General features: G+C 41.9%; 1 protein-coding gene across 2 annotated transcripts in view; it reads left to right on the top strand.

The window, feature by feature from the left end:
* EGFR (epidermal growth factor receptor) overlaps positions 1-15,954 on the top strand; it is a 158,535-nt gene that overhangs the window by 121,931 nt on the left and 20,650 nt on the right. For both annotated transcript variants that reach the window (XM_039549019.1, XM_039549018.1), the window contains exons 13-19: positions 849-981; positions 2,360-2,459; positions 4,348-4,505; positions 9,908-9,943; positions 11,241-11,382; positions 13,062-13,184; positions 14,452-14,550. In XM_039549019.1, the coding sequence (XP_039404953.1) occupies positions 849-981; positions 2,360-2,459; positions 4,348-4,505; positions 9,908-9,943; positions 11,241-11,382; positions 13,062-13,184; positions 14,452-14,550 (791 nt within the window). The remainder of the gene's footprint in view (positions 1-848; positions 982-2,359; positions 2,460-4,347; positions 4,506-9,907; positions 9,944-11,240; positions 11,383-13,061; positions 13,185-14,451; positions 14,551-15,954) is intronic.

The raw sequence follows: 15,954 nt of genomic DNA, 5'->3' as shown, positions 1-15,954 counted from the left end.
AAAATGTGGACTTCGTGATGTCCAACAGATTAGGAGCTTCTTCACTACTATGAGCATAGCGAAGCCACGTCAGTTGAAGGACACAAAAGCTAACTCCTAACATTGGCCTTTTTTGACAAGGTCAAAACTGTTGTTCAGCCATACTGCTATTGACTGCACTGGTCCCTGGGCCAAAATCTAATTATTTCTTTTTGCAGAATATGAATTTGTTGTATTTTAGAAATTTATCATAGAAATACAGAATAGTTTGGGTGAGAAGTGACCTTTAAAGGTCATGTAGGCTAACCTCCCTGCTCTGGGCAGTGATGTCTTTCACTAGACCGGGTTGCTCAGGGCCTCATCCAATCTGACCTTGAACTTTCAGGGATTAAGCATCCACCAATTCCCTATGTAACTCCTGCCAGTGTCTCACCACCCATTGTAACTTCATTATACCCATAAATCTACTTTTTCAGTTTAAAAGCATTTCCCCTTGTCCTGTCACTACAGACCTTAAAAAGTTGTTATAAGTGCCTTTTAAGTACAAAAAAACGCCAATAAGGTTTCTCCAGAGCTGTCTCTTCCCCAGGGTGGAAAACCCCAGCTCTCTCAGCCTGATTTAACTTTATTATACATCAATTAAGTTGTCACAGAGGAGCTCATTCTTATTTTGAATGGCCAGAAGTCAGATTTCAGATTTCAGGCTTTGGGATTTAAAAAAGCATGATTACTCTTCTCCCACACTATCAGAACCATTCACATCTGTTTTGGAACAGGTTGGAGAAACTGGTTGGTCAGATGGAGTGAGGATGGAGAGTCTGACCTCTCTCTTGCCTTGACATTCATGTCTTTTCTTGTCTCTCTCTCAGCTGCTGCCAAGCATGTTTGCGACCCCCTGTGCTCAGACGTAGGCTGCTGGGGCCCAGGGCCCTTCCACTGCTTCTCCTGCAGGTTTTTTGATCGCCAGAAGGAATGTGTGAAACAGTGCAACATCCTGCAAGGGTAAGGTGTCTCAGGTGCTTTAGGTTTTGGTGATGGTATGGGGGTTTTGGTTTTTAAAATGTGTTGTAGCTAGAAAGAGAGCAAGAAACTGGGTCTCTGGTTACATGGGATTTCCCCAGCTTTGCAGAGATGTTGTGTGAACACAGTACCTAGCTGAGGTACCTCTCCTTCCCTATTCAGAATTGCTTAGGAGTTTGCTCCTGACACGGTGACTGCTAAGAAAACATCCCCTTAAGCCCACAAGCAGACTATCTGGAGGCCCAAGCAGGCTAAGCCTTGGGATTCCTTCCCATAAGGAAGAAAGGAGTTTAAAGCCCAAGCTGTGACTGTCATGTCATGGGTGAGAGCCAGAGACATTTAGAGTCTCTGGGAGCTCAGTCATACCCAGAGCCAGGGCTTTGCTGCTTGGTAGACTTCCTTACTGCAAAGGGATTCTTATATTTGCTCAGATGAGCCTTGCAGTTCGCAAAATTGCAGTCAAGGCAGAAGGAATTTTCATCCAAAAATCGCTGAGAGCAGCAATTTCAAGCAAAATTACTGCTTCAGCCTCACTCAGGACATGGGAAAAATACTGCTGCCTTGTGTGTCAATTCAACAGGTGATGTAGGTGGAAAAGGCATATCTAGCAGCAAAATTACAGGGATTTTTCAGTAAATCTTTCAAAGTTTGACTTTTAAAGCTCCTGAGTTTTAAGCAAGTACTTGTCAGGGTGCTAATGCCTCTGATGTTTGTATTTCTCTAGTGGCTTGCCATTTAACAGCTGTCTTTTTTTTAAAGTGAATTCCCTCTAGCAGCTATTATAACCTGAAGGGCAGATCGGGGCATTTTTTGTGTCAAATGATGGGAAGATTTAGTTTAATTAATAACACCATTACTTGAAGTGGAACAGCTTTATTGCTATTGAAACCATCTGTTCCCAACTTTCATATTTTAATGATTCATTGTGTGTTGTAGAGAGGACATGAATTTAATTATCAGTGCCTTGCTGTTTAACTTTCCTAATTATTATTTGTAGCCTTGGAATCACTTGAACTGTTTTTGCTGATCTCTTTGCATCACTACCATTTAAAAGCCTCTAGAATGGTTGTGAGTATTCTGTGACATTAGCTTAAAAGGGAAAGTAAACTAATTTGTAGTGTGCAATCTGGAGTGCCATGTGTTTCACTGCCAACCAAATTTCCCTTACTCTTACGTCCTCCTGGTTGCACTGAGCAAGTGCTACTGGTGTAGCCAAGAGGGTCCCTCCTCTTGTCTCAGCACCATCATCATCTCAATTTAACGTGGAAAAGTCTGGAAAAGGAGAGAAGACCACGGTTTATTACTTGCTGTTCAGCCTGAGGTTTAATTATTTCTGGTTTTTTTTGTTGTTGTTTTCCAGGGAGCCAAGAGAGTTTGAAAAGGACTCCAAGTGCCTCCCCTGCCACCCTGAGTGCCTGGTGCAAAACTCCACCATGTACAATGCAACCTGCACTGGACCTGTAAGAGCAGACTCATCTTAGCAAACCTGAGCCTTAAATCATTTATTAATATGTTTTTCCCATGTTCAGATAATCCTGAGGTCTCATATTAACCCTGTCTGAGGTGGAGCAGAGATGGGGGTGGTTAGAAGTCAAGATCTTGGGGCAAGGGAGCAGGATAGGAAACCTCAGGGTGTTAGTTTTATTTTTGTGACATGTAATCCACAGTCACAGACATTGTAGAGTCTTTAATATTTTTTTGTATTTTTACAGAAAAAAAAAAAACTTACTGTGGCAAACATGGCAAACATTTGAGTAACATGTAGCTACTCAGCTTCCAAGTTGGTGTGAACATGTTAGCTCGGACTCATATCTTAATTGCAAAAGTCCAATTCTTTTTTTTTTGTTTTTGGGAGATCAAATCTCCTGCTTCCATCACAGGTGCACCTCTGTGATATTTAACCCAACTCTTTAAACACCTCTTGCCACCCCCTGCAGCCTCTGAGTGTTTGACTGCCCATTGACTGCCCATTGTTGCAGTCTAGGAATGGTACTCCCCAATTTGGTACTCTCACTGAGACTCTCCAAAGACTCTCTCTCACAAGTCACACACTCCCTCTCTCCCCCCTTTCCCCTGTGGCAGGCTGGAGAGGAGAATTGGAGGCATAAGAGGTTTAAATCATGGGCTGAGATAAGAACAATTTACTGGAAACAGCAATGAGATAAGAAGGGGAATAGTAACAGCAACAACATTAATAACAGTGTACAAGAAAGGTGAAAGACTCACATGTGATTGCTTGAAACTAGCATTGCCCCACTGTTCCCTCTACCATGCATGCTCAACCAGAAGAAACCCTTTCTCCCCAGAAGAGACTCCTTTCCCCTACCCCTGGCAATGACATGAGATGGTGTAGAATAACCCCTATGTCCTAGCCACGCCCCTTCTGGCTACTGCAAAAATTAACCCTGTCCTGGCGAGAACAAGGACACCCATCATCAGTTTGAAGAGTCACTGCTCAGTAATGTGAAGCATTTCCATCCTCCCTCCTAGCACCATGGCCTCAGGGATGTTATTTACATTATGAACTCCTTCAGGCAGTGACCCCCTGTTCCATATTTGCCTAGCATCTAGTAATCAGTCTATTATAGTGGCCCTTAGACATTACAGTGATTAAAATAATCTTCCTATAGCGTGTCTTACTGTAGTCCCACTGCAACCAGCACTGTGGATCTGGTCTGTTTTTTCTCCATAGTAGAACTTGACCCACAATTGCTGGTTCCTCTGCTTTAAAATATTTAGGTCATTCATGGTGCTGGTAGAGTCTTAATAAAAACAGTTCTGCCAAAAATGGCCAAAGGCAATGCCTTTAAATACAAACTAAGTGTTTTTCAAAGTGGAAAACAAAAATTGCATGGACTCCTTGGGTTGCCTCCATCATCCTATGCTTCTCCTTACCAGAGGAAAGAACCTGTGCTGAGAAACCAGAAAAATAATGATTTGATGCCAGTATTTCAGAGGGGTGTCAGCAGGGCCAGGTCCCCTATTTTAAATTGTGTGACAGTAGATTGCACCAGGTAGCAGCCAAGCTGTCTGCTTTTCAGCTAACCCCTTATCAGGGTGTCATTAAATTATTCCCCATTTAAAATGCAAAACACAAGTTTTCCAACTGGACAGAAGGCAGAGGGAAAAAAGAAACAACAATGTAATGCAAGAAAACATTGGCTTAAAGCAGCAGGAAATGCCTTTGTGTGGTCCATCCTACAAGAGTAATTACTTGCAAGAATATCAGGTAGCAAGGTAATAAAACCAGATGATGCTGAAAACTTCCAGCAGTGGAAGGCATCTTCTGAATTTCCTTTTGAATAGGCTGATGTAAGGGCATCGTAAACAAGTTGTTTCTCTCTGCAGGGTCCTGACAATTGCATGAAGTGTGCCCATTTTATCGATGGCCCACACTGCGTGAAATCCTGCCCAGCAGGGGTTCTGGGAGAGAATGACACCCTCGTCTGGAAATATGCCGATGGGAATAATGTTTGCCAGCTCTGCCATCCAAACTGCACCCGGGGGTGAGTAAAACCTGGGACTGAATGGAGACAGGGAAGAAAAGAAATGGAGAAACAGCTTGTCTCGAGCTCTTTCTCTTCCTGATGGTCCCATGTCAAACCACTGAGAAGAAGAACTAGCAGGGAGCAAGAGAGGTCAGGAGGACACACTGCAGAGTGTGGCAGACTTTATAAGTAGGAAAAGGTCAGTGGTACTTTGTCTTTATGCAGAAGGAAAGAAAATAAATTGCTTAAGGAGTTTGAAACAGGATTGTTTGATAACTGGAGAACGAATTTTACAGGACTCATGCACCAGTGATGCACCTTTTTTTTCCCACCTCGCTTGTTGCTGTGTCCTCTGGTTTTGAGAGGAACATCAGTGACATCTGGTGGATACTGGGTTCCCAGGGCCCATTTTTCTCTGCACCTTTCAACTTTCAGGAGGGAAATCCAAGTGGGATAACACAGGGATTTTCTTTTATTCCTTCTTTCCATATACTAGCACTCGGTCTGAGTTTAAAGCCTTGTGAGTGTGGTTTTATTAACAGGCATCAGAGTAAACCCAATCTATACGAGCCATTTTTGTCCTCATTTGGGGACATGCTTAAACTGCAACCTGTAACAAGCTGTGAATTGATCTGTTTAACCTACATCACAAGTAATAATTGTCTCTGTCCTGATTTCCAACCTACAAAGGACATGGAATGCACAGGAAGAGGTTTTAGGGTTTGAGAGTTGGTTATTGTACTGTGATGCTTTCAGAGCAAAAAGCCAGCCCATGTTTGGTGTATTTTCTTTGACAGCCCTCTGCTTTTTACCTTGCAGGTCTGTCTGATCCAAAATCATTCTATAATATGCCTGTAATAAGTGTTGCAAGAGAGGAGTTGTAACATATTCAGACCAACCATCACATGGTACATTAATTATTAATTATTAATCCAGCTGCCGGTTCCCCACCTTCATGGAAAAAAGGAGATGAAGGGTGGAATCAGCAAGTAACAGCCCTTTGTAGTGCTTGTGGTGAAATTCAGTGCAACAGTTCTCAGATGGTAGTTATACCAACCTGGTGGATTTGCCACAATTTACAGCGATGCCCACTGGTTTTGCTATAGTCACAGACAAGGTTTATCAGGGCTTCCCACTGCAGGCCTAAGAACAAATTTTCTCGGCTGAAAAGGGATCTTAATAAGTTTGCTCTTTATTAATGACCTCAGAAGTCCCTACTAATATGAACTGGCCAGAGTGATCCAATATCCTCCTTCTAACTGGCCACATGGAAATGCAGCTGATTGGCAGAATAGTGTATTAAGTGACCACATCTGGACAAGGCTTTTTTTCACTGTGCAGCCTCAGTAGTAAGATCAAACACTAGGCTCGAACGCAGACTTGGAGAACATAATTTGCCAGACAGGGATGTAAAACGAGCCACACGGTGGCTCTTAATGCACAAGCAGGTTCCCCAAGCAGAATTGATCAGAGAAGTCAATTCCTGCCTGGCTTTAGCAGTGGGTGGGGGAACCACAAGAGTCAGGCAGGAGATGAGGTTACAGTAAGAAGAATTTTTTTAAGTGAGGGCTACCCAACATATGCCTCAGTGCATTTGGCCCTGTGTTATTAAGGCAGAACATAAAAAGTAGTATCAATTTCATCTTTCAAATGATGGAACTGGGCTGAGTTAGCATCAGTTACATTGTGAACTTGCTCAATAGCCCGATTCGAGTTGCTGTCCAAATGTGGCAGATGAAATAGGCTGTATCCCTGAAGGGCTCAAGAGAGCTAGAAGGAGGTAATGTTGCTATTTTTGCTACACAGATGGGACATCTGTGGCCATGGATAAGTAGGGAGCCAGTGTCAAGGTTATAATATAGGAACATGCAGTATGGCACAGCATTGTCCCTCTGAAGGCAATCCATCAGCAATGCCATTTCTCTTCATGCCTTTCCCTCGTTTTGCTTTGGGAATGGATCTGTTCAGCAGTGGGTGGAAAACATCTGTCTCACAAAGCTTTTGCATCCTTAGAAACCACAGTCTCAGCAATTTCTGCATGACAAGAAACAACAACTTCATTTCTGTCCCTGTCCAATTTCACGGGTAGAGCCCACAAAATCTTATCAGCATGATTAAGTGTGCTGACTTCAGTAGTCATGCAAGTAAGGGTTCCCAGGATCTCTCTCTGTTTTCCTTATTTGAAGAAGCTTCAAGTAAAAGACTTCTCTTCCCAGCTGAGTTTTGTCATGCACTTCATTTTTTTGCTTTAGGTGTGCGTACGGGTCATTCATTGCTTCTTTTGTAATGCCAAGAAGAATCCCTTCGAGTCTCATTTTCTTTGCTGAGTCCATTTTTCAGCCTTCATTAGTAAATAGAATGAAGAATGGTTTCTCCTGCTTGGCCCAAAAGACCCCTTCTCTCCCAATTCTTCTGTATTCTCATGGGGATTTTGTACACAAGCTTCCTTTTGCCCTGCCTCTGGTACAGCTGAGAATATATGCTACAATAAAGAAAGCAACATCTCAAAAGCCCTGGAATTACCCCATTTATATGTTCATCAATTAATGACACTCACGATCTTAATTAATCTGGTCAATGTTGAAGCATTTGATTTTCCCTGGCAGTCTCACAGAGTATAGGAATTAAACTCAGCCACTGAGGTGGATAAGCAAGGAGGGAAGCCACCACTGTAGCCAGTACCACTAGCTGACACATCCTGCCTCCATCCACAGTTGCTATCAACACTCTGTGTCTCAGCAGTCTTCATTTTAAATGCTAAGGGATTTTTGGGGGAGATGAGAAAGTGAACAAGTGGGTCTGAGAGAGAAGGCTGCAGAGCCACAGCACAAATTCTATGCCTTTGTCACACTTGGAAGGTTAATTAGAAAGAAAGGATGAAGTAAAATCTTTGAAAAGTTTAAAAAGGTTTAGAAATTATTTTCCATTTCTTTTATGATTGTGAAGTAACTTAGGCTGTTATATGTGAGACCCCTCTGAAAGGCCATTAATCATAACAATTGACTGCATTCTATCAAGTTAGGAACTATGGGTTGAGGAGAAAGTTGTTAAAATCTTGATGGATTTAGGAAATAAATAGCTGTGTCTGCACTGGGACAAGTAATATTTACATAGACAGGTAAAATGCTGAATTCAGGATGAAGTCGTTTTCAGGAACTGTACACAGAACTAATTTTCCAGTAAGTAGAGAAATATATCAAAGACTACCACTGCTGTTATATTCATCTAACATATCCATAAGATCTTAAGGTACTTCATAACATAAGGCCACATTTGTCATTTTGGTTTCTGTAAGCAGAAGAAAAATGACTCAGGAATGGAAAACGTGATTGTTTAGATTCCATAAAATCTGGGTTACTGATGTTGGGTGTCATCATAAAATTCCACATTAACAAATATAGTTATATATAGTCCTGGAGGGATAATTCGTACGGGCTTTGTTTCTTCTCTGACTTGTGAAATTAATCAAAAAACCAAGTGGGATTTGAAAAGCACAAGCTGAACTCTCTATTTCTTCCCAAACACCTTTTACTTTTTCCCACCAGACTTGCTGTTGATGGATTTGTGTGGGAAAGGGAAGGGGACTGATAAAAATCTACATTTCTCCTGCCTCTGCTTCGATGTGTAAGAGAAGAACTGGTCGGTCATTCCTCAGACTGTAGATTCAACCCCCTCAGCCAGTTTTGTTTGCTGTTAGGAAGCACGTAGAGAACTTGTCATCATAAAATAGCATGGCAAACCAGATTTTTGAGGGAGAGATATTTTGAGGGACAATAGTCATATTCTGAAATTAGGTGAGGTCTTCTAATTTCATATTCTTATCAAGAGCAGCTGCACATGCTTTGTTGCCTTAGAAATTTATATCCAGGTGGTAGAGCATGACTGGATGAGGTCTGGAGTCCAAGATCAGTTTTCCATTGAACACCCGAAGAGAGAAGCCCAAGGCAAGACTGCCTCCTATGACCCTAAGCAATGGTCTGCTTAAGAATCTGCTCTGCATGTGCAGCCTCTCTGTGCTTAGTTTTACAACTGAGCAAACAAAGCAAGCTGTATGCAGATAGGAAAGCTAACCAGGCTGAGGATCCAGAATCCAGGGATTGGTATGCACAGCACTTCCAGCATGTCTAGGACACCAGGATGCACATTCTTGCATGGGAGTCCAGTGAACTTACAAGACCTTCCAGATGCTGGGTCTTGGAGCGCTGTGTTGGCCCAGAAACAAGGCAAATACATGAGGGAAGATCCAAGTAATGAAAACAAACAAACAAACAAACAAAATCCCAGTAAAATGAGTAGTTGCTTCACCTCTTCCTTCCCCAGGCCCAGACCAAGTTACGAGAGAAGATCTGCAACTCTACCTGGCGTTTTGAAATTCTTCTGGTTCCTCCTCTCAGTAAGAGGGATTCCAGAGTTTTCCTGGCATGGGCTCACTCCTTACCCCCTACTTGACCTCCTCTGGAACTGTTTTGGGATGATCCATTTTCTTTAAGTCAGCACAGGGAGCAGATACCACAAACTGGACTTTACTCCTTCCTGTGCTCTGTTTTCCAGAGGTGATGTCACCCTCTCTGAAATACTGTCCTTCCTCAGTAGACACCACAAAGACCACAATTCCCATGAAGAGCATCCATCTCATAGCCCAGCAGCACTCGGGGAATGCACTGTGCCTCTCACACTCATTAGACCATCAAGTGAACTCAGTCCCTGTGTTTTCATCTGTGTTGGTTTTGCACTGCACTGCCAAAATTCTGAGCATTTTGAACTCGAATGGAGGGTGAATGACTTGCTAGTACAGTTCCTGGCTCTCTGGATAACTGTTATACCTGTTTACATTACCAGTAACATAAGACTTTGGATTCTAAAGGAAAAATATCATGGACACATGCCAACAAACTACAGCCAGAGAGAGTGCTGTCAAATCCCATTTTTTGATGGGATGTATCTGCTACCCAAGTTTTCCATTGCAATAGAAAGTGTAGAAATTAAAACCTTTACCTTATCAGGAAACAAGGAGTAGGCAGAAGGGTCTGCAATGACATGTTTCCACGTATATTTGTGTCCTTGTACGAGCAGGAGGCTATGTCTGTCCTCCATGGTCAGCCCCGGGCTCTGCACAGAGCCACAGAATCCATGAATTTTGTGTATCTGTGTCCTCCCCCACTTCTACCACATGCTAAAATGTTGTTTTAAAACATTCTTTAAACTAAGCATGCAGCATGGCTATTTCTCTAGATAAAAGATTTTGGAGCAAGGTTGTTGCTGACTGATATTTAATGGAGTGTATGACTATTATAAATTCCTGTGTTAACACTTGGACTGCTCTGAAACACAGACTTTTCAATCAGTAGCACTCTTAGTTGGAATTACAGAAGTATGTAGGCCAGAGCTACTATATTTGTAACATTCATTTGTTTTTACAGGTGCAAAGGGCCAGGTCTTGAAGGCTGTCCAAATGGGTGAGTATTTCATCTGCTACAATTAATGGCAGAGCTGGAAAGAATGCGTGTGTGTTTACATTTCCTCACTGGACACTGCAGGGCTGGGACTAAAGTTAAGTCTTCAGCTCTTTATGGGGAAGTGACAGATTAGAGCAGGCTCAGACCTATAAAAATGGTTTAAAGAACTGAGAAATATTGCTACTGGCACAAGACTTCAAAATCTTGTTCTGCCTACAGTTTTTGTCAAGGTGAGACCAGGGATCTGTTACTGAAGAATAAAAGGAGGGGATTGAAAAAGAAAGGATTAAGGGCAGAGAGAGATATGTTTAGGACTGATATAGTCACCTCTGTTACAGGAGACTCAGAGATGCAGAGGGTCTTTTCCAGCCCTGTGATCTGTCCATATCCAAATACTGTGCGCCCAGATGGATGCTCATTTGTCACACTCACACTAGATCTTGTATCACACTGTTTGGCTTCATGATGTGCTCAAGGTCATGCAACAAACAAACAGTCTTCTCGGACTGAGAGAGAGGGATTTCATTTCTGGCCACAAAGTCATGCCATGGCAAGACAAATTCAGCCTAGAAGTACTGTTAAAAAGTGACTGCATTTAATAGAAATCCCTGGGGCAACTTCGAAAAATGCTGGGAAGAATCTTTTAAGTACAGACCAAAAAACAACCTTGGAAATCAGGTTTTTCTTTTCACCTTAAATTTGCAATTACTCAGGCTCTAATAAAGAGGCAGCAATCCGTATGTACAGTGGGGATGGTACACAATACCTGGCTTCAGACATTTGTACTTGTAAGGAAGACAGATGATCTGACGTTCACTGTGACCCTTACAGCATGCCTCCCCAAATAATGAGGGGATGTCAGCTGCGTTGCTGGTATCACAACTGTGTCTGTGTTCCTGACAGGCCTTCTCTCCACATGCTTCATGTCTCTGATCACATGTGGGCTGCCCACAGCTGGCACACAAAGGCTTCACAGATCTGATGCTCATGCGCTTGGTGGGTTTGTTGGAAGGAGGAGAAATCCCCTTGCTTAAGTTATGAGGATCAGTTCCATTTGTGAGTTTGAGGGAAGAATGAAGACTTGTGGTTTAAGCCCAGATGGAAATTAAGCACCACTTTGAACAGATTACTGGATGAGGCCCTTAAAAATACAGGTGCCCAAGAAATCTGTAATGTGGGTGTCCAGTGTGTGTGTTTGATCAAAACCTAAGGCTTCCTGCAACCTCTGTAGGGATTCTCTAAAATCTTACACCTAAGAAATTTTTTTCTCTTTCTTGCATCCCCTCCTGTGTTGCAGCTCCAAGATCCCCTCAATCGCAGCCGGTGTTGTTGGAGGTCTCCTGTGCCTGGTGGTGGTGGGCCTGGGCATCGGCCTGTACCTGCGGAGACGCCACATCGTCAGAAAGCGGACCCTGCGCCGGCTGCTGCAGGAGAGGGAGGTGAGTGCTGCCAGCACGTCTGCTTCATCTGGGGCAGTGGATGCCCTTCTCCTCATACCAGATGATTAAAGCACCCTGCATCTGCCTTGTAACTCAGCAGTCCCTGGGAATGGAAAATGCGGCAGCTGCCATGCTACTCAGGAAAGGGGCGGTGTACACCTAACATCTTCTCACTTAATCTCAAATCTGATCCCTCTGCATATAATTTTCAAAAGAATTAAGGGATTTGGATGTCTCAATCCCAAGGAAAGTCATTGAGATTGTCTACTCAGAAAAAAACTACACCTTCAGGGTCAAGTGCAATGTGTTTGCTGATCCATACTACCTTGCTGTGTAGACCTTCAGCCTCACATTTTGTGTCCCTCCAGACAAGCCTTGAGCCTCCTGTGGCAGCTTGGGGTGCTTCTGAAAATTTTACCCCCTTGATCAGGTGTGTGCCTGATCCTGTGGAAAAAAAGGAGAGGAGGGAAAGAAATTAAGGAAGTGTGTTTAAATCTTGTCTTTGGTTTGTTTTTAGCACAAAAAGCCCACAAAGCCATCAAAGTGAGTGGTTTACCCTGTTGTGCATGAACAAGGTTTCTACACTGCTTTTTTTGTTTTTGCATGGCTTTGAGTGCATTACAGCATCACCCTCTGGACACCTCATACATAGCAAAACTCCTAATCCTGGATGGAAATGGCTGTTTTGTGGTTAGCCCCCTTCTCTTTCTAGTGCAGTTCTAATAAATAAGCCAATTGTTTTTAACATTCTGCTAAAATCCCAGTTGCAGCTTCTTCCTGTACTTGCCAGCTTTGCAGAGTCAGCTGCTAATATCCTTTAAAAAAAAAGAAAAAAAACCAAGCTGGCCTGTTTTCCATTGTACTACGAAACAATATTTCACATACTGCTGTATTCTGCAGTTGTGATAGTAGAGTTCAATTTGTGCTCAGCTTATATCGTACTCTCTGGACTCCTCAAAATGAGGATATTTCGTCACAACAAAGAGCCTGCTGACCCTCTAAAATCAGATTGAATCTAGCTAAATATGGTGTTATTCAAAGGAAAAGCAGAAGGAAGAACTAAGGAAAAAGCTGACTTACGCATCATAAAAGTGTTAAATGTCTTTGGAGGGCATTACTGCTGTTTGCAATAAGGCTTAGATAAAATTTTGAAAAAATCAATAGCCAATTCAACATCCTTTTTTTTTGAGGAAAGAATCACTGTCAGAGTTTCAATTGCTTTTTGTACACTGCGTGGTCTCGGGGAACCACTGGTACCATGGGAATTGTATCCAGTTAAACAAGAGCAGACATGAAAGGTTGCAGATGATTCTTGCCCATTATTTTAAACATTTTCATAATTTATTCACAAGTTCAAAACAAAAATAATCTCCTTTAGCATCTGTGGTAATTACATTATTTTTCATGCCATGTGTTTCAAGGCTTTGAAGTCAAAGCCCCCATTTGAGAAGAGGCTGAGAAGAGCTATTCCTTCATTCTCCTTCAAAATGGCAGTTGCCCCTCCATGCTTGATTTTTGGAGCAGGTATTTATTCCTGCAAGTCAGAGCAGAGGTATCCTCCCAAAAACTTCACATGGAATCAAATGTTCATTATTTTAAAGGAAGGATTTATTTGCTTCCACAAAGTGTTCAGCCTTCAGACTGTGTAACCTTCTAACATCATCTTCTCTCTGCACCAGCTTGTTGAACCACTGACACCCAGCGGGGAGGCACCAAACCAGGCTCATCTGAGAATTTTAAAGGAGACAGAATTTAAAAAGGTCAAAGTTTTAGGCTCTGGAGCTTTTGGAACTGTTTATAAGGTAAGATCACCATGTTTCTATTCCCCTTTTCATATTGCTCCCTCCTGCAGAAGCCACCCAAACAAAGCAAGAACTAGGAGCTTCAATCATTGTGTAAATTTTTTTTTTAACTAGATTTTATAGCATGTATCTGTCTGTTGAAGTGTGGAGAGATTACTCAATCATCATTGGTTTTGTTAGGAATTGGGTAAAAGGAGAAGGTTTACATAAAACATTGCCAAAGCCATACTGCTGAACCTGGACAACAAAGACATTCACTTAAAAATTAGCACAGTCAAATACATCCTATTGTGAATATTAAGGAGGAAAAGAAATGCACTTTGGTTAACTCAGTGCAAAGCCATTTTTCTGTGTCATCTGGGATCTTCTTTTTCAATCATTCTTTCATTGGAATTTTCAATCCTTCTTTCATTAGAACTGATTCAGATGTGTGAAAGTGTCTGCACACCTTTAGTTGTGTAGGTTCACAAGGTACATTTTCTCATGGTGTTTGTTTATCCTTTGTGCTTCTTCTTCATCAAGTTCCACTTTTCTGTGTTCCTCCTTTTATTCAGGATATGTGTTTCAGGCTTTGCCAGTAACTGTAGGTTCCTATATCTCTTTATAAAGCTCTATATTCTGAATCAGGCTTCCAGCTATGATTAGGAACTTCAGGGGCACAAAAAGAAGTGCACCTGAACTGCTGGGGATTTCAGCAGTGTTACAGTGCTGAATGTAAAAACTGCAGGATTTCACAGTGCTACACTGCTGACCTGCCACCTAAATGGCCTCCTGACACTATAGATGTAGAGCACTGCACCAGTTGGACATAGACTTCCCTGCCACTGCATATGTTTAGGACTGGATTATTTTTACAGTATAGATGCCATCTTGTTTTAATGAGAAAATGCTAATTATTTTCATCACATGATTTATAAATTGGAAGTGGCAAGGTTTTGCACATGCAGTTGCTGCGATGGTCTAATTAGTTAGATTTCCACCCACAGAAGTTGCTCTTTATGCAACTCTTGGGCTATTTACACAGGGACAGTTATGAACATGTTTTTTCAAAAAAATATGGTAGAGGTGTCTGAAAGAGAAGTACCAGCCCATTAACAGGAATTTGGTAATACCCACAAGATACATTTTTTGCATATTTTTGTTGTCTGCTATGTCTTTCCATTGCTCAGAATATTTAAGTCTACTCAGATGTAAAATATATATGTAACTGTGAGAATTAACCCGTTAGGTATGAGACTGGCTAACTCTTTGTACTTCTTTTTGGTAGGGACTTTGGATCCCAGAGGGAGAGAAGGTTAAAATTCCTGTTGCTATTAAAGAATTGAGAGAGGCTACATCACCAAAAGCCAACAAGGAAATACTTGATGTGAGTTTTCATGTTTGTTTTCTCAAGTTGTCAGTGGTCTGTGGATTTTCTTCTCTAATAACTAGAGGGGTTTTAGGATTTTGTGTGGGAAGAAATATTTTGCATCCTAAACTCAATTCCTCATCTAGAAGTACTGCTCTTTGCAGCCCAGTCTGTGAAGTGCTTTTGTGTCTCCCATGAACCCAATCCAAATACAGATTTTATACTCATGGAGTAGCACCTAAAGAGTGGTCAGGACCATACATTCAGAACTAACTCTTTTTCTTTTTTCTGATGTTTCAGGCCTTAAGCTGTAGCATTCATTGTCATTATGGTGGTACAGCTAAGCCAAATAACAACAGACTTAATGGTTTATGAGTCCTGCGGATTGTCATAAGCTAGTTGCTTGGTTAAATAGGATTAAATTAACTGTAAGTCCAAAATAAAATTTAAAAATCCCAGCTGTCTGGTTTCTCTGCCATAAAATGCAAGAAATTATCTCACCTTCTGAAAGAAGCTTGGAATTTTTATTTTATTGTTTGGATTTAGCTCATCCCTTCAGAAAACACGAGGAAAGGCTATGGGATACTGATTTTGGAGTTCATAAATGTTTGAGTTTACAGTGAGTGAGCCAGAGTCCTAAATACAAAGTTCCCTGAACCTGAAATTGATGAAAATCTTAACTAGATCCAAAGCCATGGAACATGTGGCACCAAGGATATATAAATTTCTATACAAGGAAAGGAGAATGCTGAGTGAGGAGAGGAGCACTCAGAAGTTCAGTGTAACTTCAGATTTCCCTTAGGACTGTGGTTCAGTCCTAAGCAACAAAAGTGTGTCTGTCTGTCATTCTGTCCTGTCCCTGGTATGTCCCAAATGGACCTGTTTGTCTGGAACAGATGGTGTTGTTAATCAAGCACACAAATCCTTCAGCCATGGGGAAAACTGTGGAATTACTTCTATTTTGGTAGGGACTGAATTTAGAAGGAATTTTTTTTTTAAATCCAGTTTTGGCCAGTAAATGACACCTCAGGTAGGAAGGTTCATCTCCAGTTGTTGCAGCTGGTGAAGATCTTAACAAAAAGCCTGTCCTTGTAGTGAGATGTCTCAGGAGAAATGTCTATGAACAAACCACCACTTGTGCTACTGACCATAATAAAGCTGGATTTTTCAAGTCACCCTGAATAAACAGTGTTGTTCCAATACATTACTCTGCTTCAGCAGATTGTGTGTATGCACCATATGATTTGATAGGTGTATTGCAGCAGTGCAAAAGAATAGGTGGTCCATCTCTGAATCCATACAGGAAGCAATACCCATTCTGGTTTTAGTTTAGTTAGACTCCAGACAAGTCTCAGCCCTTCCCCAGGTCCCTACCTATGTGGCCCTCATTCCTGCCCCTCGCCTGCCTGTGATCCCTCCCTT

Source organism: Corvus cornix, chromosome 2, assembly GCF_000738735.6.
Source record: "Corvus cornix cornix isolate S_Up_H32 chromosome 2, ASM73873v5, whole genome shotgun sequence".
NCBI classification, from domain to species: domain Eukaryota; kingdom Metazoa; phylum Chordata; class Aves; order Passeriformes; family Corvidae; genus Corvus; species Corvus cornix.
The sequence above is the reverse complement of the archived record's forward strand: the minus strand, read 5'-3'. Positions and strand labels throughout refer to the sequence as shown.